Source organism: Halyomorpha halys, unplaced genomic scaffold (assembly GCF_000696795.3).
Source record: "Halyomorpha halys isolate HHAL.00 unplaced genomic scaffold, Hhal_1.1 Scaffold110.1, whole genome shotgun sequence".
In the NCBI taxonomy this organism is placed as follows: domain Eukaryota; kingdom Metazoa; phylum Arthropoda; class Insecta; order Hemiptera; family Pentatomidae; genus Halyomorpha; species Halyomorpha halys.
In genome coordinates, this window is record NW_027112640.1 from 204136 (window position 1) to 226986 (window position 22851).

At 29.4% G+C, this 22851-nt stretch overlaps 2 protein-coding genes across 2 annotated transcripts in view; both read left to right on the forward strand.

Annotated features, from left to right (window-relative positions):
* qtc (quick-to-court) overlaps positions 1 to 12479 on the forward strand; it is a gene marked incomplete in the record, with an annotated part of 22594 nt that extends 10115 nt beyond the window's left edge. The window contains 5 exon segments of the mRNA XM_067050411.1: positions 1239 to 1309; positions 3371 to 3533; positions 6163 to 6264; positions 6469 to 6543; positions 11375 to 12479. Coding sequence (XP_066906512.1) covers positions 1239 to 1309; positions 3371 to 3533; positions 6163 to 6264; positions 6469 to 6543; positions 11375 to 11581 — 618 coding nt within the window.
* A 3588-nt stretch (positions 12480 to 16067) lies between these two features.
* On the forward strand, positions 16068 to 19601 carry RpL11 (ribosomal protein L11). The gene is made up of 5 exons (XM_014416012.2): positions 16068 to 16207; positions 16462 to 16623; positions 17630 to 17779; positions 18021 to 18168; positions 19438 to 19601. Exons 1-5 carry the CDS (start codon positions 16199 to 16201, stop codon positions 19563 to 19565), a joined length of 597 nt encoding a protein of 198 aa, XP_014271498.1. The 5' UTR covers positions 16068 to 16198; the 3' UTR covers positions 19566 to 19601.
* The last annotated feature ends 3250 nt before the right edge of the window (positions 19602 to 22851 follow it).

Sequence of the window (22851 nt, forward strand, 5' to 3'; positions counted from 1 at the left end):
TTTTTTTTTTTTACTTTTATCATCCCATAGGCGTTGATGATCAGAGGGTTTTACGCCTTTAAGCAAAAATCAACAACAACAACTTTTCTTATTGCCTTTATGGTAATAGAAATTTGGACTTCAATAATTATTTGAAACATTGATTGACTACCAATCAAAACTTTCTGCTATTAGTTCAGTCATCTAAAGTTCATAAATTATGTCATCAGGAAAAACTCTCAAAAGTATTTTTCTTACTTTAAGCATTTTGCTTGATTCGAATTTCAAGTTTGCCACCTCACCCGTCGTTGACAACACAACCTGAATCGGACAAAAAAAATCGAGTATTTTGCAGTTTTTTGTTTATATTAAAATGAGAACTGACAAGATTTCCTGAAAAATACTTAAATTATTTTTCATTTGTGAACAACCTGTGACACTGCTGAGATAGTGAAGTAAGGCCACTTTGGAGCTTTTGCACGAAAAACTTCCTTCTAAGTGGCTCGTGCCAAGTACCAATGTCATATGCCTAAAATTCAGTTTAACATACATATGTTGTATAAAATTTTGTATAAAATGTTCATTTTTGAAAACTATTTTATGAACACATGAAGTCGTTGAGAAAAATACTTCTACATTTTTTCTTAACAACAAAAGCCTTTGTTGACTTGACTGTAAATATAATGTTTCATTTTAGTTGTCACCTGAGTCCATTTTTATACAACTGTCAGGGCTTTTATGAATTGTAATTATAATTATGAATGAGATATAGGTAGAAGGAACATTCTTTTTTAAAAACAATATGGCACCTTTGATATTGATTGTGGATAAAAAAAAAATAACTGAAGACATCTAAGCTTAAATAAATACCTTTATCTGTTTAGAGTTGCATTAGTCAGGTTAAAAAAAAAATGGTTTAAATGTTAAATAAATAAAGATATATATATTTCTAAAGTTATTTATTTAAAATCTGGATACCTCAGACATACAGAACAAATTCTTTTTTTAAATAATAGTGGAGTAACTATTTTTCAAAAATATATGCAATGTAAATCATAATCCAATTATGCATCTATTAATTTTATCAATTTGGGTTTTATTATATTTACTCCCAGTTTTCTTTATTAAGTTAGTATTTATCCTTTCTTTTGCTAGTTAGTTATAAATTTGATGTGATTCCTTAGCTACTTTCCATTCTTCAGTTAAAAAAATATTTTTCCTTTTTACATAATGATTTTTAATTTTAATTTTCTTTTCAGCTTTCACCATTTCAAGCTTCATCCTCAAGTGTAGAAGTATTAATTCATAAATTATCAGAAGCTAATGAAAGGTATAAAATTCTCTGTATTAATTGTTTATTTTTCTTAAAACAAAAAAGTAAACTAAGTGCAATAAACTCCTCTATAAGGGGAGTATTCTTTAAAAAACCTTAATTTTTGGGCCTGAATTTCAAGCGAGTAAACCATCTTAAAAATTGTCATGTGGTTTCCTGGGATCATGAAGAATATTAAACTATACAGAATAGAATTTAAATTACTTTTGGGGGGGGGGGGAGTCCAAAACCCTCTTTGTTAGTGCAAAGGAGACAAATGTATCTGATGACGTAAGCTTTTCACAAGACTCGATAAATTGACTCATTACTTATACTAGATATGTGTAGATATCGATTGTCTCCGATGTCTCCTGTTGGAAACATTCGGGACTCCATAAAAGTTCTTAGCAGCATCTTAGTAAATAATAATGATTTGGCAGTGGTAATGAGATTGATTATGAAAATTTGAAGTTGCCTTATCTATTTGATCTTGCTTACCCTAGTTAGATTGGTGGATACTCAAAAACAATAGCTTACTTTAAAAAGACTTTAATAGGAAGTAAAACTGTAAAATTACTACAAAAAAATAAATATTACAAAAGGACGATTGCAGTGTGGTAATAGGAATCCTAAGTATACTGATTTGAAAATTATCCTTTCACCTAGAAAGCTAAACAGTAACAGTTGGTTGGGAAAAAAACGGTTTTTGCGTAGCTCAGGCAGTGTTTCTTGTGCTCATTTATCACTTTCCAATTAAAAACTTATAAATAATTTATTGAGTTACCAGCTGAATTTAAAATAATTGATATATTTGTCTTTTTTTAATGGATATTATAAATAGAGATGAGAAGATAATAAAAAAAAATGTCAAAAAGACACATCCCTTAGATGGAATACTCCAGTGTAGCTATAAGACATTTTTTTTAGAATCACTCATATATGTTTTTTTTTCATAATTTAGAAGAGTTTCCTTACTGAGTTCTTGTAGATCCTTCATAGGTTATTATGTTTTATGAGTGATATTTTTCATTCCTTTTTCTGAATTTTTATGCGAATGAAACTAATCCATTACTGATCAACTGGTAAGTTCTGTTTACTTGAATAGGAGATCACAAAATTAGAAAAAGAAGTCTTACATTTAAAGAACATTTTTTGTATTATTAGCTTTAATTCTAAAACTGCTGATTAAGACAATAAATGAATTAAGTGTTCTAAAGTACGCCTCTTGAAAAATTTATTTTTTATACTTTAAGAACACATATCTGAGAGAAGTTTTATTCGAATGTTATGAAGTTCAATATATATTATCTTTAATATCATGCCTATAGAGATCTATATAGAGGATTGTTGAAGAAAATAAGCTCAATGAAACTATCTTATTTCAAAGTTATAAAAACATAAAATCAGCAAGTACAATAAGAAGAACATGTTGGTTTATAGGCAAGGTGGGGGATTGATGTAGTACTTTACCTCTTTTCCTTAAAACTTATCTCTACAAAGAATTGCTTTTTTAGCTTAAGTTTGTGAGCAATGAATTGTCTTTCATTGCTTCTCGATATTGGGTATCTTTAATTATTTTTACATTATCCTGTAGAACAGAGGTCAAAACTTTTTATCTTCTTCAATTTTACTTTTTAAATTATCATCTTTTTTTGTTATTTGGTCTGATAATACAGTAAAGAATGTGACCACATACTCAGTAGTCTTCAGAATGCTGCTGCTGGAGCATAGAAAATCAATATATTTTCCTTTTGGGCTTGAGAGTGTTAGATAAATTCATTATCAATACTATGAACTAAGCTTGTAACCATATTTTTATTAAATTCCTATTTTGGCTGTTTAGTATCTTTATAGATATTCTTTTTGTTTATCCTCTTCTATTCATTCCTTCTACTTCTGGATATTGTTGTATCATTGATTAGGAACCTTTCCTGTATAATCAGAATTTTTTCCCCGAACTCTAATGTTATGATTATTTTTATAATAAACATATATTATTTGTTTGTGCTTATCTAGATTACATTAAATCACATGATGACAGAAAAATAATTTTAGATATATTTTAAGATTTTGTTACAGGTACTATGAATTAAAACCACAATATGAAGATCTGAAGAAAAGATTAGAGGCTTTAGAATTGGAAAGAGATCAACTGAAAGCTAAGTTTCAAGAAAGTGAGGAAAATCACAGAAAAACGTATCTTGAAATGTTTAAGAAAGGTCAGCAAGCTGCTCTTTTCCAGGTATTTTCTAACATTACTTTTGCATCACAATTCAATTAATTAATTTCCATAAGCTGTAAAGTCTTCTATTGGGAACAATACCTATTGGTATAAAAAAGTTTGAAATGATGATTCAAACAAATTCCTCTTTCTCATTTTTTTCTTTTTTCTCATTTTGTTGATAAAAGTGAGACATTTTTGGGAGTAAAAGTAAAAATGAACGGACCTAGATATTCTAAAGCCCATCAAATACTAAAAAGAATAACAAATGAGATACTAGAATTGTGGCTTTTTTTTTGTTATATGCTGCTTTGAAGCTCAATAATATAGCTACGTTTTGGCATCTATGATTATTAAAACTACATGTTGTTTTTTTTTAGTATGCTTCAATATACATCATGAAAATGTATATATACTCCTCATGTTAAAGAAATGTCTATTTTCAGGCTCTGATTACTATTTCAATTTCTTTACGGATTCATACTTTCTTCAGTAAAGACCTATTTATGGACTTCTCTGGAATTAGAAGGTAATTATTGGAGATGATAAAAATATTGTAGGAAAGCGAAGGTTTAATATCTCCCACCAGCGGCCCAATGTATACATACAATGTATTAATGTATGTATCAGCTGTTATTCCTCTTTGGTATAGGATGTCGGCCACTCTTACCAGCATATATGTCAGTTAAGCTAAGATAGTTGACTGAGTAAATATCCTTATTGAACTATGTCACACTGGACTCTCCAGCTGATCATATCTCTTATGGCATTTACAGTTGCTGCTTTTCTAAGGCGGTTAGGGGTTCCAGAAACTGCATTGATTTCTTTCATGCATTATTAGTATATCAATTCTTTAGAGGAATTGAAAAATGTAGTATTATTTTGATTAATAAGTAGACTAGATACCACAGACCTCCCCTGCTATGATATTCTAGATAGAATTAGCAATAGTTAACATTGGTTCATCTCTATAGGTAATTTGTTTACTAATTTAGCAATTGTAGATGGTCACAAAGTTTGTTTATCAAATCAATTTTCATATATTGCGATTACTCTTGGTATATATCATGTATTTACAAAAGAGCATATTTGAATTTATCAAAAAACTTAAGAATAAAATACTGGTATTATCTTGATAATTATAATTAGTAATGAGTATATGAAATTAAGAATAATTATAAGAGATAGTTGACCGTGGATGATAAATGAGGAGAAGATGGTTGGGGGTGCGGTCAATGAAAAACACAAATAAGTATGATTAACTTATTTTAATGTGCCGACGTTTCGGCTAGAGTTTCTAGCCTTCTTCAGGGCTAAAAACAAAACAAGATAACAACCACAGTAAGTATAGAAAAATAAAAAAATATTAAAAGAAAGTATAAACAGAATAATTTTACACATATAATGAATAATTTTACAAAATAGAATTAATAAAATGAAGTGATGAGAGAAGCGGGAAATAAAATGTATACATAGGTAATTGAAAAAGCGGGTACAATAACTTACTTAAGGAAATGAAATGAAATTAAGAATACTGGAGATATTTGGCAGGCTTTGCTGTGTTCTTGCTTGCCTCTCAGGATTACAGAGAGTAAAAACTTGCCTCAGATCCCTCTACTTTTATACCACCCAGTTCCTCCAGGTGTAACCTATCAACACGGTTGATATAGGATTATTATTTATACCTGGCACCTCTTCAGTATCCAGCCACATCACTACCCTGAAGGTTGCGCAGATTTCCCCTCATGAAAATGTGTATACTTCTGTGTTTACAATATTTAGATGTATGTATATAAACCGACTAAGTTCTTTTCCATTCCATTATTGTTAATACATATTCCTCTGATGCCTCACCAACATTGATGTCATTCTACCTACCTCAACTTTCAATGGTATCTAAGCACTCTTTCACTTTATAGACCTTTATAAGTGGGCACACACAAGACCAAAAGATCAACATTCATTGGTTTCCTACGAGTCAATCTTGAATTTATTACATCACTCAAGAGGAGCCATTTGGCTTTTATTATTATTATTATTATTATCACAAAACAGCTCCCAGTATAGACATTAACTTCCATGATTTCTGGACCTAACCTTATATCTTTTTTATGCCTGTATATCCAACAGTCTGTCTGTATTTTAAACTAAGAAAGTTGATCCACTTATAAGCCATATTAACATTTCTCCTGTTTATTATTTCCAGCCAGTATTCATTTGTATCGAAGTTTGTCATTTTGTTCCTTTATTTTTATAGCATTCAAGATTAACCTCCATCATTATTTCTATATCACCCATTGTCTCTCTATTCTCTCATTATAATCTATATTATTTTGAATTATGAAGATGGTTGGGGGTGCGGTTTTAAGAAAACAAAAAAATTTGTTATCAACTATTTACTTTCCGACGTTTCAACCCACTTTGTAGAGCTTCCAGTTGAGAGATTTCGAAATAGTCAACATGCAACAAATTTTCAAATAGCCACTGTTTTGAAATCTATCAACTAGAACAGCCCAGGTGAAGCTCTACAAAGTGATGTGAAACATCGGAAAATAAATAGTTGTTAACTATTTTTTGTTTTCTTTTGACCGCACCCCCAACCATCTTCTTATACAGTCAATCATTTTATATTATTTTGGTTTCTTTCCAGGTAGAAGAGAACCATCAACCTGCTGAAGAAAGTAAGCCTGAAGGTGTTCCGAGTCTTTTGAAGGAGTTAGAAGTTACTAAGCAAGAGCTTGAAAGTGTTAAGGTATTCATATATTTAATTTTAAACATGTTACATAAATGAACCTGCAATATAGAACATTTATCAAGGATGTTTGAGTATTTTTATTTAATTAGTCTTGTAATTATACTATAACATATTTCAAATGATACTCTCACATTCTTTGTTTAAACATGAAAAAAATAAGATAAAATAAAATACTAACCATGAGCTCAATTCACCGGACAGGATGTAGATTTCTGGAAGAAGACGAAGTTGCTCAGCGGAACAGAGGCTGTTTCTATTTGGAATCTTTGTCGAAAGGTTTGTATTTTTATCCTGCACGAGGTAAATTCCTTTGCATTTCAGAAACCCACATATGCACTAAGAACACCCAGGCTTGCTGTTATATGTTTCCAAACTTGTAGAAATTAATTGATGTATATATTTTCTAGCACTTTGAAACTCATTTGAAATCTTAGGTTAATATTGTAATTTTATTTGTAGAGATTTATTTGGTTTGATAGAAATAATTAACTTCTCTATCATTTCTAAAAATTGTTATAAAGCATTTGATAGGTATATTTTCTGTCCCTAACTTCTTGAAATAGTTTCTAATTGTCATTACTTTAGTTAACTTATGAACAAATCTTATTACATTCATTTTTTTTTAATGATAGAAATATTGGTAGCAGGAAAAGCTTACTGCTTCAAAGCATGCCTCCTTGATTTGGGTGTTGAGTTCATAATCTGTTTCCTTAGCTTGGTATTCACTTAATTCTTTGATGTGTATTAGAAAATAATGGAAATAATAGTTCATAAATGTGTATAATTATTATCCAGTAAGATAATAGCAGAACTATTTTATTTATTTCATGTTTTTATTTTATTTTTTACCTCATAATTAGGATATGCTTACATTTGTCAGTAAAGATAAGTTCTTTTTCTAAAAAATACAAAGGAAAATCATTGAAAAGATTTGTTTTCCCCTCTCAGAAATATTTAATTTAGTTCTGTTTGCTTAAAAATGAAGTATAGTTGAACTTTAAGGTTCCTAGAAATAAATTCAGTATATAGAAAAATTGTAATAATTCATCATTGACTTACATATATTAGATACTGAAAATAATTATAGTTTTAAGAGTTGCAAGAATTTTTTTTAATTAAAAAAATTATACATTACATCTATATATTCTTTTCAGAAATTCAAAAAATGCAAATCCTTTGCCTAATATTTTATTTTCAATATCCTTTATTCTTTTTGTTCATCCTCTTAACAATAGGAAGTTCATTTTTCCATATCTTACATAGTTCTCTTGATTTGAAAATTTAGTATGCAGAAACAATAGATTTGTGCTAGAGAAAAACATAAATGCACATTTTTATGTATATTAGAGGTATTTGAATTTTTCTTTCATTTAATAGCATATTTTTTTGAGATTGACTTCCATTTTATTTTTATTTAAAAATTCATCGATAACAGAATTTTTTATAGCTTTAGGTTGTAGAGAATTTTGAATAGTTCCTATTTGTACCTAAGTAGACTAGTTTGATTTTGTGGAATCAAATAAATAAAATAAAAATAAACAATTGCATCCAATTTAGAATATAAATTGTTTATTTTCAATTTTAATTTACTTTTATGATTAATACATTTAGATATGAGAAAGTAATAACTTCACTAAATCAACTTATAATAGATTTGTATCTATAATTTATAATTTTCTTTGGAAGAAGATAATTATTTTCGATATGGTAAATGAAATTTCCATTGGGACATTGTAATTAATACTGTGCTAAACCATGTAGCAATAAAACTTTATACAAAATTGTAAATTCAGCAAGTTCATTGGTAAATTTTAACTATTGTAAATGAGTTTATTTCAATTTTTTTCCAAACTCTCCTTCTGTTAATACCTTCATTGATTGAAATATAATTTTCTCAATTCTCTGTAATTATCTCAACATAGAACACATTGTGTTCTATGTATTGAAAGAGAAAATTAACTAAAAAATAAATATTCGATTATTGAACAAATAGAAACAGCCTCACTTCAGTATTTTTTCAGGTAAGTTTTTTAGAATGAAGGATATGTGTTGTTTTAATTGTTTGTCGTGATTGTTATCTCTAGCAGTATTGAATGCATGACAGCCATTATTTTGTTTTAAATATTTAATTATATCATTACTCAGCATGCCTAATCAAAATCTAATTTTAAAAATCAATTTTTTTGTATATTAAAGCTGGGAATTTTGAAAACTGCACTGTGGGATATAGGTTGTAAGTCATTGAAATTTTAGTTAGCTGTTCTGTTTTAGTAAATAAACATAATTAAAAATTTTTAATTATTTTATAGGTCTGATATATAGAATGGCATTGATTATCTAAATATCATTTATTTGAAAATTCATTAGCGACTTCATGCCACTAATGAAAACAAATTTCATGCCGTTCCCCAATTTAAGCCACTTTTTCAATGTTGCTCAATTTAACTAACCTAAGTCTCCTCTTCTCCTGTTTAATAAATGTTTCAAAGGTAAGATAAGACCTTTGCTGAATCTATGTTTGGAGGGGCGGGCTGACATGTAGAGATTGTGACATGTTGTATATTGATTTATATATTAAAAAATAATTAGTATCAATTGTTTGGCCTAATCTCAAAACAAATTATTAGATTATATAAACAATAGAAATTAATCATCAGCTAATTTTAAACTTAAGTTTCCCCTTCTTGTTTTTATTAAATGTTTCAAGGGTAAGATAAGACCTTCGCTGAATCGGGATTTAGAGTGGTGGATTGACTAGTAAATATTCCCTTCTACTATTTTTGGTGTTATCATTTCCTTTGAGAGATTGTGACCAATATGCTCTCTCTCTCTCAAAAAAAAAAAAAAGAAAAAGAGAATGAGTAATATTAAATGTTTGGCCTAATCTAAAAAAATATTAGTACATGAATATGGGACAGTGGTCCCGAAACGTTGTACCATGTTATGATAATTTAATACAAATTTCATTCAACTGGAAGTTATTAACCTCAACAATTTTTTTATAGATTATATAAATAATAGAAATTAAGTCATCATAAACTAAAGTTTTGTATTGCAAAACAGGAAGAAATAAAAAAACTACACAAGTAATAAATGATTAATCTGAAAATTGAAAACATATAATTACCTGGGAATATCAATTTTGAGCTCTGGTCTGTTTCTAAATGCTGTAAATATGCTGAATTGAAAACTTTTATTCTACTCTAAATATTTGTCAATTTCCATCATTTTAGCTCCATAGATTGAGTTCTTAAATTTGACGCTTATTTTGTTAGTATAATTCTACTATGAGGAATTTAAATGTTATGGCAACCATTTCACCTTGATTTGAATTTCTGAACAAAATCTCAATTTGTCACCATAGATGTTCCTATTCTTTAAATTAAAACTAAGCAATTGAGACCTTTCTGATGCTTGTATTAGCTGGGAGACAGGATAAATGGTGATAGTTTTTTGGAGATTGTATAAAATTTTTTTTCAAATCTGCTATTTTAATTTTTCCATATAGAAGAGGTTTTCACTTTTACTCTTTGTTTTCTAATATTTTTTTAGCTGTAATCCCAATTTTGATTTTTTTTGGGGGGGAGGGTTCATTCAATAACTCAGATAGATTCCAAAAAGATTTTTATTACCAAGGTTGATGTTGTCTTCTAGTATTTACACTCTATTGTAACAAATCAACCCCTATCTAAAAACAAATTATATTGAAATACATTTAATACCAAGAAGTAGGTATTCCTTGGTATTAAATGCTTTATACTATATATACTTAGTAATCATTGGTGCGGTATAAAAATTATTTAAGATTTATTAAATCGCAAAGAGTTCATCTGCACAATTTCAAAGATCACTCACAAGTCTATTCACGAATCACTGTGTGTGCTCTATGTTTTATTTCCAGTTTGGTTATACAATTTAGTACTAAAATCTATTTAACTTATATGTGAATAGTATTTTAGGTTTCCATTTACTGTCTATATTTAATGTTCATCATACAGTATTTCAGAAATATGCACTAGCTATATTTTCTTCTTTCTATATTTCAATATTTTTAAACTACTGTTATTGCACATAAGAGTGCAATTAATATAATATAATATTTTCATTTCTTTCAATTTTTTTTTTTTTTTATGAGTCTTTTATTCAGTTTGAAAATTCAAATTTTGTGTCATAGGTCATTAGAAATTTTTCTTCTTTTTTTATTTATTGAATTACAAATATAGGTTAATCAACTTCTACCTACCATTTATGATAATTCAACTTACATAGTATTATACAACTTTTATTATGATACATTCATATGATATATTTCATAATAATTCCATTGCCTAATGAAATTTTTATAGATTTTAAATGTTTAATACCGATTAATTTTCATTTCTTGTTTTTAATTTTTATGTATATTTGAGTAGCTTAGTTATAAACATGCTCAGGTCCACATACTAACAGTTTTCAGGAGATCGAAAAAAATGCATTTCACCACGACTAAAATAAAATAGTAAACATTAAACCAAAGAGATAATAAAGTTTTTCACAATCACATTGTCCAAATACTCTATTGTGATTGGCTCCTCTGGACCTGGCCATGATTAAAACTAAGCACTTGTGGTGCTGGTCATTTTTTTGTGATGAAGTCACGTGTTTTAAGATGTTTCTAGCCTGTTTTGTGGTGAGGTGCTTCAGACAATGATAATGATTAACCATTAATTGGATTGTTGATAATTATCCATGTTAAAGTGTGACCCCTTTGACCTGTCTTTTTTATTATTCCCTTCCCAACTATGGTTTTATAAGGTAATAGGATTATGCTAACATAACTAATTACTTTTATATAATTAGCAATAATTCATTACCTTCTTTAATATCATTTTTTCACTACCATTAAATTAATATTTTCTTACCCTACGAAGCTGGGAGAAGAAAAAAAAATGCTCCTTTAAAACTGCTGATTCAAAAAAGGTGCCTTAGCAGCCTAGCATGTCGTCTCTTACTCTTAATTATATAGTGATCTTTTTTAGTAATTTACAGTATAAATTTTTCATTTTGTGATCTAAAATTTTACTATTGCTGTGAAGTTTTCTTATTTTTTTAAATTAATTTTTTCCAGACGATGTACAGAAAACTCCTAGAATCAAATAACTCAAGAAAAGAACAGGATGCTGAAATCACTCTCAAGTTTTTAAAGTCTGCATTTTATTACTTTCTGACTGACAGAGAGAACACCAATGGCCATCTCGCAGCTATCCAAAGTATTCTTGGCTTCACACCGGACGAGAAGCTCGCTATAGAACGTGCTTCCTACGCCTGGAAATAGTTACCAATTGCTACAATATTTTAATAATCTGGTCATATTTTATCATGATATTTGTCTATATTATCATGTGCATATAAATCATCCTATTTTTTTCCATGGCCCTGCTCATCTTTGTGGGAATATTATATTAATAGAAAAATACTATACTTTTTAGCATGTCTCTGTTTTAGCATTTTAATATCAAAATACATTTTTATATTTTATTCATTTATAATTATCAGTAATTAGGGCTTTATTTCTTGTATCTTTTAGATATTAAGTGTTAATACAGTTTAATAATAGAAAGAAAAGAAAATAGGTGCAAATATTTTGTTGAATGGTACAAATATCAATCAAACTTATATTTATATGAGATAAAGTTTAATCTAATCGGTTTCAATCTATTTTAAGATGATGTTGATCAAAGAGTGAAGAGTTAGTGTCATATAGGCTTTGTGATGTTGGAACTTTTGACTGAAATTTGTACTTGCTATACATCTTTTATTATCTCAGATAGTTTTTTACTGTTTTATAATATGTTTGTATTTCACATTTCTTTTTTGGTGTCCAAAAGCACGTTTATATTTATAGTTCCTAGATCAATAATATTATGAATTCGGTGGTTGCTGCTGTGTTATATCAGTATTCACTGTAATGTAGTATAATTTATTAGTTATAAATTTGTTATTGTTACTAACTTAAGCCTGTTTTCATTGTTATTTGTGTTAACCTTACTCTGGTATGATTGAAGTGCAATTGTTTTATCTTCTGTTATATATTACGAGTATTTTATATTTTTGAAATTTATGTACTTGTTGGAATTTTTATTGTTAAAAGTTTAGTACAGGGGACACATTAGTATTGTTTCGAAAAGAGATATTTACTGAAAGACTAATAAAAAAAAAATCAAAACCTTTTATTTCTTTTTCTGTTTGATATAACTTTTATTATGTTCCTTCTTCCAAGGTCATCGATACATAATTTATTATATGCTATTTTAAATATTATCTTTTAGATACCTTGTTTCATGAAAGATATCTTAACTAACCTATTTCTTCCCTGATATGCATTTATGAATCAATAATGTTTATAGGCATTTGTTGGTACATTATTTGAAAGTTTTTCAAAAATTTCTTGTTTGAATTAATGTCCAAAATCTCTACTGTGTATGTATAATCACAATTATTTATGTGGATTTAGGCTCCGACATCAATTAAAAAAGATCCTTTGGAATTAGTTTTCTCTTCAGCGGAAATTGATAGCTCTAATCCAAGGAAGATGACCAATGAGTAATGAGAAGATGACCAAATTAGATGTTTTGGTTTTGTTGTTAAAGGATGAGGTGGTCCCAGAAGGTCATGTCCTTGTGCCACCTGTAATGAAGAAAAAGGAAGTTTTTAGCTTTAGATAAAAAAAATTCTCCATGGAATGTTTTAGTTTTCGTCATAATGAAGGTAGAATAAGTAATAAGTTTTATAAAGACCCCAATAGCAATGAAATTAAAAATACTTATAGTTTTCAGAAGCGATTCATCCTAGGTAACTCAGAATATTGGTATTCACTCTGTAAACAAACTAGGAACCTTGGAGTGCAACTTAATAATACAAGTAGAAATTAGTTGATAGACTAAACCAAGATATGTGTGTCAGTTTTAATACACTAAAAATATGCATCTTTCTCTTTGAATTAAAACATTTTTTCTGACACCTGCAGCAATCTTTTTCTCCATTGTTCGACATTAGCGATGATTGAGTTTAGGTTTGGCCTTTCCTCCTAGCAGAAATGACACTAGGAGAATATACAATTTGATATTTGAATAAATTTTTAAAAATAATTATATACTTATGTTTTAAATTATTCTTTAAGATTTTTTTTTTTTTTATTTCATACTACAATAATTTAATTATTACAGTTATAATTGCTTTCATAAGACCCAATCTTCAATTTCGATTTCCCCAGTTTCTTCTTCCCTATAGCCTTTATCTTTCAGAATACTTACTGCCCAGCTCAATTGTCAATAGAAAACAAGATTTGCATCTTTTGTTGTGAAAACTCACTAGTGATGCTTTTTTTTTTTTTTTTTTTTTTTAAAAATTACCAAGTTAACAAACCTGTTAATCTTCATAATAAATCCAGAGCTTTATTTTATACAGATATAAAGAAATAATTGGGAAGTCTTAGAATTTAGGTCAGGATAGCTGCAACAGAAATGGAACCGTTCTCTCATCAGAATTCATTTTAAACTAATAATGGATTTTACATTTTTAATCAACCATTATGGAAAAATTACAACTAAATAAAATGTTGAAATGGAGGTTAAACCTAGTGACATATTCCCCAATTGGCAACACCATTCTGTTGCAGTGAAATGTTGCTCCAGATGCCTTCTCAAGAATTCCATATTCATTGTCAATAATGGATGCAGGCATTGGGCAGCCAGGAATAATGATAATGTAAGAACTTGCCATATTTCCTGGAAGAAGTAAAGAGAACAGTATCCTTCCATCCTGTTTGCCCTGAAGTCAAACCTCGATTTTATCAGAAGCCTAAGTCTAATGAGCCCTATGATGCCCTTCGAAAGACAACACATTGATCGATTCTATATACTGCTAGAAACAATTACCTACATACCATAGCCAACAAATATTTGATGTGCCATTTTTCGACACTATGTTCATAGGTCTCCCATCACAGGGATGAGGAGTCTTATTCTCATATTTTGGATTTTGTTTGTGGATTGTTCCAAGATCAGTGATCAAGCTTTATCCCTGGTAATATATAAAACTATTTAGTTTCTCAAGGCTCACCAGTCGCTCATCTCTCTATGACCCGAAAGACAATTCTCATTGGAAGTTCAAAATCTGACTTGTCTACCCATCCAAGCATTAACGTTAAAAAACAGAATAGAATGAACAAGTAGAAACCAATATTGGAAGAATCCTATATCTGTCCTGCTTACAGAGAACACAGTACCATACTAAGTAAAATAATATTAAGTTACTACATTACCAAACCAAACCATTCCCTAGGTGTTAGTATATTGCAATTTAAGACGTTCAAATTAAGAAAAATGTTACATTTACTGTTTTACAACAAGTTGAGTTTTTTAGATTACGTTCTTGTAAAGCAGGATATAATAAATAGAAGAAAAGTTTTGGGACAAAATCTGTGTAGTAGGAAAAGCTTTTACAGGGGATATTCAGGGATGTTACAACTAATTGGCGAAGGAGGTGCAAAATCTAAAATTTCCTCACAATTTTGACTGCATTTCTCTAGAGAATATTTAATCTTAAATTTGTAAAACACTTTTGGAAAACTGGTCTCTCTAAATAGTGTTTAGACGTAACTTTGCGTACAATAATCTCTCTTAATAATGTTTTACCAACATTTTCACAGTTTAAATTAAGTTCTCAAATGTTAAATTTTCTTACTTTTCGGAATTTCTAATTATTGAGGAGGATTATACATTCTCTCTTATCTCCGGTCCGTACCACAGTATCTACTGTTCAGTGGCTAATGATAGGTATAACTTCAATACGAGTTTAACTAGAACTAGAGAGCACACTGGCACCCGAAATAATACATAAAAAACAATAGAATCCTTTAGACGATCAATATTCTAGAACCAGAAATACATCTACATATTTTGGGGAATATATAACAACATACTAGATTAGATTGCAGAAGATGGTCGGGGGGGGGGGAGGGTGCGGTCAGCAAAGAAATAATAAATAAACAAAAAGACATTTATTTATTGTTTATTTATGTTTTTCTTTGCTGGCCGTACCCCCGACCATCTTTCCAATCAGTAATCTACGGTCAACTGTCTACATCTCATCAACAACATACTAAATTGGGTGAATGCCATGTAACAATATCAACATATTTATAAATCAACGAATTGTAAAATCGTATGAGATATATAGTTAATTTTTGTCAAATAAAGCTTTTCCAAGTATTCCTTATAATAGAATAATTATGACTGATCCTCATTAAGAAATACTTGTCAGAAATCATTAACAATGAAGCACAAATCTTTTCAAATAGTGAGTACGCAAATCCTTTGTATATTTCTATATCAATATACCTTTGGATGGGAAATGGTGAGAAGCTAATAGTTACAAGTAATAATTTTGCGATTATTTTATTAAATATAATTAAGAGATTTTTTTCATCTTTGGTGCCTCAACCAAGTTTACGCTTATTTAATAATTTAACAATTTACATATTATTGGAGTGTCTTACTCGGAAAAATAGCCAATTGAACCCCTTGGCTTTTCACGCACTCATACATTAACTAAATCAATAAATAAATAAAAATCAAATGGCTAGAGCAAAATCAAAAGACATTTTCATTGATTCCAATGCTGTTTGAGTTCCTCCTCACATATGTCTATTTTACAAAGAGGAATAATTATAAAAGTTATTATTTTACAGATTAACGAATTTAAACAAATGTTGTTGCAATCGCCTTCTCTTAGTCTTACTCTAATGGAAATATTTAAATAAATTTTAAATCAAGTGTTTTAATTCTTTTCTTTTCTACTTGAATAATAATTTATCTCTATGTTCGTAATGCAATCAAGTTAGCGCTGGTGCCTCCGAAGTTGTTCTTTCGTTAGTTGGCTACTTGAAGATATGGCCGTGGTAAGTGTTTTATTTATCCTGTTTTATCTTTTTACATCCTTATTATTCTAGATATTTACTATTTTTTTATGATAGGGCTTTAAGTTTCGTTATAACTTTGCTTTTGCAAAGATATTTAACTACTTTTTCCATTAAAGTTGGTTATGTTTATAACCTAAAACCATGCCTTCTCGAGGAATTTTATTTAATGTTAAAGATTTAGTATAAACTGGCTTATTTCGACTATTTTAATCTGTATTGTTATTTTTATTTAGCAAAACAAGAAGAAGGGTGCTGCTGCCCCTGAGAAGAAGAAATCCCTCAAAAAGGAACCTAAGGACAAATCCAAAAATGTTATGAAAGAAGTCAGAATCCGAAAACTCTGCTTAAATATTTGTGTTGGAGAATCTGGTGACAGGCTTACTAGAGCTGCTAAGGTTAGTTTATTTTTATAGTTAGCCTGTTTGTTGTTCACTAACCTGTTTCATATTTGATCTGATTTTTACTTTCAACTTAGTCAATCTCTGTTGTTTTTTAACACCCTTTGGTTTTGGTATGATTCTGAAAGTTTCTATTTATAATTTTATTTCATGGATTTTTTGATGAAGGGTTTATGTTTTTGTCCCTCTGTCAATGTTTGGAGGGTGTACTGAAGAATAATTTTTTTTATTTGTTTTCATTAGTATTCATAATTTAATGAATTAAGTAATATCATCTTAATTTGAAAACTATGGCTTGAGTATGTTTTGTCCTTGTACTAATGGATTTCGATTCCATAAAATTAGATAATTTTGATTTCTATTTGTTAAGTTATATCAAAAGTGTTTTTAAAGATAAACCTTGATTAATTGTGGATTCGAAATGTTGCTAAATTAGTTTTTGATGAAAGAAAGACCATATTAGTTTCTAATCCAGTAGAATGGATGTAGAAGAAATGTGTCGAACTGGACATAATTTTGTAGCATTTTGTGATCGAGTAACTTAAAGATATATTCATATATGAGTAAAATTAACCAGAGCAATGTGCGTTTGCACTATCGTACCAGAAGTACCCTGCCTGCAATAAAGATAGGTTCCCATCAGCCTTTGGTGTATTTTTACATTCTACTTATTTATCTCTACTCTAGTGAAACAACGTTTTAGAGATTTGTTTATCTCTTTAGCTCGTAGAAATCACCTTTTGCGAACCAATTACATCTGTAACTACGGTAAAGAATGATGCAGGAATAGTGTTTGGACTATGCTATAGTGTCATGCTTATCTTGTTTTCTCATTACTCTTCATTTTGATTTTTTAAAATATTAGTTTGCTTATAAATGGTTAAATTATGGATATCTTGTTCAAAGTAAAAGGATATCAGCTGTATACTTTAAGATTTTTCTGTAAAGTTTAATTCCTTTGTTAATCAAATTATTAATCTAGCTATTGCTTATTTTTATTCAGGTGTTGGAACAGTTGACTGGGCAGCAACCTGTCTTTTCCAAAGCAAGGTACACTGTTAGGTCTTTTGGAATCCGTAGGAATGAAAAAATTGCTGTTCACTGTACGGTCCGAGGAGCTAAAGCAGAAGAAATTTTGGAGCGAGGATTAAAGGTATCTAGCGAGTGACACGATTGATGTAAATTCAATTTTTTGGTGGTTTATTGATACTTCATATCCTAATATATTAATATAATAAAATAATTAGAACTATTCAACCAGTGAAATAATATCATGGATATTTCTACTATAATATTATTGTATATTGTAATATTTCTGTTATTCTTGGCTCAAAGAAATTTTAATATTATTTCTCTTATTGTTTCACAAATAATAATTAGTTTTCCTTTTACAGGTCAGGGAATATGAACTTCGAAGGGATAATTTCTCTGACACAGGCAATTTTGGATTTGGTATTCAGGAACACATTGACTTGGGAATCAAGTACGATCCAAGCATTGGTATCTATGGTTTGGACTTCTATGTTGTTCTTGGCCGGCCAGGTAATTCATTGCTAGATTTACTTACAATTAGTTAAAGTAAATCAAATAATATTATATTATACTTTAATATTAATATTATGTTTTATTAACATAAGTTGAGTTAGTGCTAAATATTTTACTTACTTAGTGGTAAAGGAATTGATATATCAGGTTTAAGTTAAAACTACACATCTGCTGTTAATAGATCCTTGTATATAAAATTTTATCTTTTTCATAAAGTACCTATCATCTTAACAAAAACAGTTTTGTAAACCATCATAGACAGAACTTTGAGTTACATTCATTAATTTATTTGCTTTTATATTCTTTAATTTACTAAGTTACCATTATCTAATTGATCTTATTTGACAAGGTTTGTAAATACAAATCTGTTATTCGCCCATAAGTGACACCAACTGTCAGTGTAGTTACCATAACACTGTGTTATTGGTTCCATTTTCGTATGTTGACCTCTGATAAAGAATTTCAGCTCATAGCCAATACAACTTTCATATAGCCTTTTACTAATACTTGACCTGAAAAAAAACTTTGAGGAAAAAAAAAGCATTATTTTTTTTTACCATTTGAAGAAATTTGCTGCAGAATAACTTAGGTATTATATGGTCATGAAAATTTAAAACTTTCAATGTTGATATAAGAAATAAAAAACATGGAAGACCACTGATTAAATATGAAGATTTAACTGTTGCTTGATTGAACTATCTTAAGTCTCCTCTTCCTGTTTTAAGCAAATATTTCAAAACTGAACAATTAGCCAGGATCAGAAGAGTGATCCATTATGAGCTGCTGATACTGTTAGTACTAAACATTACAACCACTATTACCTACAAAAGGCAATACCAAGTGATTTTGAATCTTGGTAATGCACCCATCACACAGCAAACTGATCAGGGAAACCAATGAGGCGTTTGGTTCGGAAATATTTTCGCTTTGGTTGGAAGTTTTAGTTCCACCTAATTATTGCTTATTTGCAATGATGGGACACACACTTGCTGAGCAATGCTTCACATCTTACAAACATGGTACAATAACTAGTTTACCTCAAAGGAGGATCAGTTTTTTCATCATGACATTCACGAACTGTCAGAGAGATCACAGAAATATATAGGTAGTAATAGGCACTATTTAAAATATAATATTGTTTTCAATTACCATTATTTCATGAGTTAATACCATTAACTTTCTATGAAAAAACTTGTCGTTTTATATTTACATGTGTGACAAATTGTTGTGTCGTGGGTAATAACTATTGAATTGTTAATGTTTCAGGTTTCAATGTTGCTCACCGGCGAAGAAAAACTGGTGTTGTTGGTTTCCAACATAGGTTAACAAAGGAAGACGCGATGAAGTGGTTCCAACAGAAGTATGATGGAATCATCTTGCCTGGCAAGAAGTAATTTTGTACTTCATAATAAACCGTTTTTATTAATAGGGTTTTTTGTTTTATTTACCCACCAGTGTTCACATTTAAGGTCTATTCATAAAACATATCAAGTGTAACTTGATGTCTTTGTCAGAGATAAATCCTAATAATTACTGATTTAGGAATTGAAACTACAACCAAATATAAGATTACTTTAAGTATGATTACTTCTGATTCATAATCCTATGATATTTTTTGGTGATACAGAGGTCAGCATTTTGTTAAATGGTAAATTTCATTCTTAATTAGTCTACCAATGTTCTATGTAGAAAGTGGTTAGTGTGCTGAGCTATGGTTTTTAAATGGTTTGTTCAGGCCATAATTCTTCAAGGCAAAGTGGAGCCATAAAAGTCGTGCCTATAAAAAGAAGGTTTGCATTGAGGTTAATAGGAGTGTTTGTCATTTTAATCTAAACTGAAGGGCAGGTAAGGACTCACATTTTTGGCTTCACTTTTTGTCTCCCCTCTCTCCCCCCATTATACTTCTTCCTCTTAGGGTTTGCTCAGTGTTGAGGCAGCTTTCTCATGTACAGAAGTTAACAGCTGTTACAATATTAAAAGACTTAATTCTATGGCTATTACAATAACTTTTCAGGTCTTATTGAAATGGGCTGAATAATAGTGAATTTACATTACAGCAAATACAGTTTCGGTTTTGTTTTTTCTTAAATAATCTCTTAAAATGAGGGATCGGCCTCTATTGTGGACTGATCTAGGAAAATTTTGAATTAAAATCTGTACTTTTAAGTCACTTCATAGTTAATTGTCTACTTTCATAATGGGAAACTAAATACAGTTTGTATTAATGTGAAGTGAAAATGTTCACATTTCGGGGAGTGGAACTGAAATAAAAAATTTGTTGAAAACTAGGTCTGAGATAATAACATTTATGTTTAATAAAAATGGTGTATTTAAACTGAGAGGCGAGAAGAAAAATAAAGGTCATGGAGTGGAATCTAAGAAACAGCTAATGTAAATGGTCCTCAAGTTATGAGAATACTAAGCTAGTTATTAAGTTTAAGTAGGAATAAAATGATGTGTTTTGATTTCAATGCATCACCATATTTCTTTATGATCATGTTATATAAAAAGTAGTACTCGATTTAAGAATATATGTTTCTTTTTGAGATATGTAATTTGGTTGATTTGTAGTTCAGTATTTATTCTCTTCCATTTTGTCCTATAAAATTATATTCAAATTGGGTCGACCTATATTGAAGCAATAATATTTAAAATATCTTACAGTAATAAGATTTATGTAGAAATCATCTTCTATGAACCAGAAAAATTACTTTAAATTTTAAAGCTTATTGAAATTTTGTATTAATGTCATGTGAGCAATATCAGTTTAATAGATTAACATTTATAGTGTCCCCTTGTATTAACCACTTCCTCTACTAGTGTTATTATTGTCATTTTCTTGTATTTTAGGGTTGATTAGATTTTTCAAAAATGTACTGAGTCTACTTAAAATTTTGCATTCAACTATCCAAACTTATATCTTCTGTATTAATTAGTCACTATTTGGGAGAGGACATTAATATCACATGCTTACGTCTTAACAAAATCATAACTTTCCAGGTTCTGAACTTTTAAGCTCATGTTGAAGCATATTCAACATTAACTTCAGGATAGAGTTGAATACTGACAATTTAAACTCAGTAGCAACTTACGAAGCAATTCAAAGTCTTTTCAGTCTCAACTCAAGACCTGCAGATAGCCCTCCGTACACCAAGGAACTGTAGTTGAAGTGGGGAAACTAGGAGCTGACTGGTATTCTGAGGGATGGGATCACGGAATTGTTTAAGTACAGTTAAGGATTTGTGTGTGATCTGGGAAATATGATTATTACAGGAGAGGTGTTCATCGAAGGTTACTCCAATATTTTTTATTGTGGAGTAAAAGTGAATAGTTGGTTGTTAAGGGATAGTAAGAGAAGGAATAAAGTAGGTGCTTGGAACCAATAAGAATGGCCTTAGTCTTTCCAGCATTTAATCTCAAATCGTTTAATACTGTTAATCTTCTTGTAATTATTAAAAAGAAAATATTTAACATAACAGAAGTAATGGGCAATATTGTTGATATGACATTTGTTTATAGAAAAAATTGAAGAAAATCTCTTTTGTTCTTAGCTGGTAGTCATCAGTGCTAGTGCCAAACAACTATCTTAAGACTGAGATTTCCATGGCCCTATATAAATGCGTTGGTAAATTGTTTTTTGTTCCTTCAAGATCAGCTCTCAATGTGTTAAATCAATATAAGTTTTTTATATGTTTGAATGGGCATACAGAATAAACTAATTAAATTTAACTAATTCATCAGTAATGAAGTTTTTCTGCAAAGCCTCTTAGACATTGTGTGGACCGTTATAGGTAATTATAAAACAACCATAAGAGTAAAGAAGCTGTAGAAGGCGTGTTGAAGACTTGTCATTAACCCTAAGTTTGATTGAGCATAGTTCTTACTTTCACTTACCTGATTGACGGTTGACAAATTTTCAAATCTGAGTTTACATCGGAAATTGATATTTAAGGTTCCTTGAAGTCCAAATAGCCAAGTCTCAAATTTTTATGTGTGTATAAACAGACTAGCTCAACAACGAAAAGTCAGATAAATCTAAAATTACATATTTAAGGTAGGAATGTGCCTGGGATGTTACAGCAAATCTTAGGACAAAATAGCAGACTACTTCATCAATTACAATTTTATGGAAAACGGCTCTAACAAAAATTATGTTGACTACACTTGGTACATCAATGTAGAATGGAATAGTTTTTAATATAAGCTGTCTTATCCTTATCAAAATAGTCCGACAGGGCTTAAGTGCTGAATTTTCAAAATGCTTTCTTCTAAAGCACTCTTAACTTTGTTTATTTGATTTTATTAACCATCTTTCATTGTCATTAACGAAAAATGGATCAATATTTTCACTAATCCAGCTAAGCCGAATGTAGAGACTGGAAAATTAGAAACAGCCGAGAGCACCTGGTTTCACATTCCATAACATGTAGAAACAAAATACTTATCTTTTGTTTTCTAGGCAGAGACAAAGTTGTTATTCAATTATACAATTACCCCAAGAAACCCTTAAATATGAATTTCATAAAATTTATTTATTTTATGATATATAATTTATATATTTTAGTATGTGGATCTGTCGATTTGTGTGTATTAACTTATTTATTCTCTTACCTTACTTATTCATTAAATTATTTCTTTTAAACCTATTTATCCATTCAAGTACTTCTTTGAACCAACTTT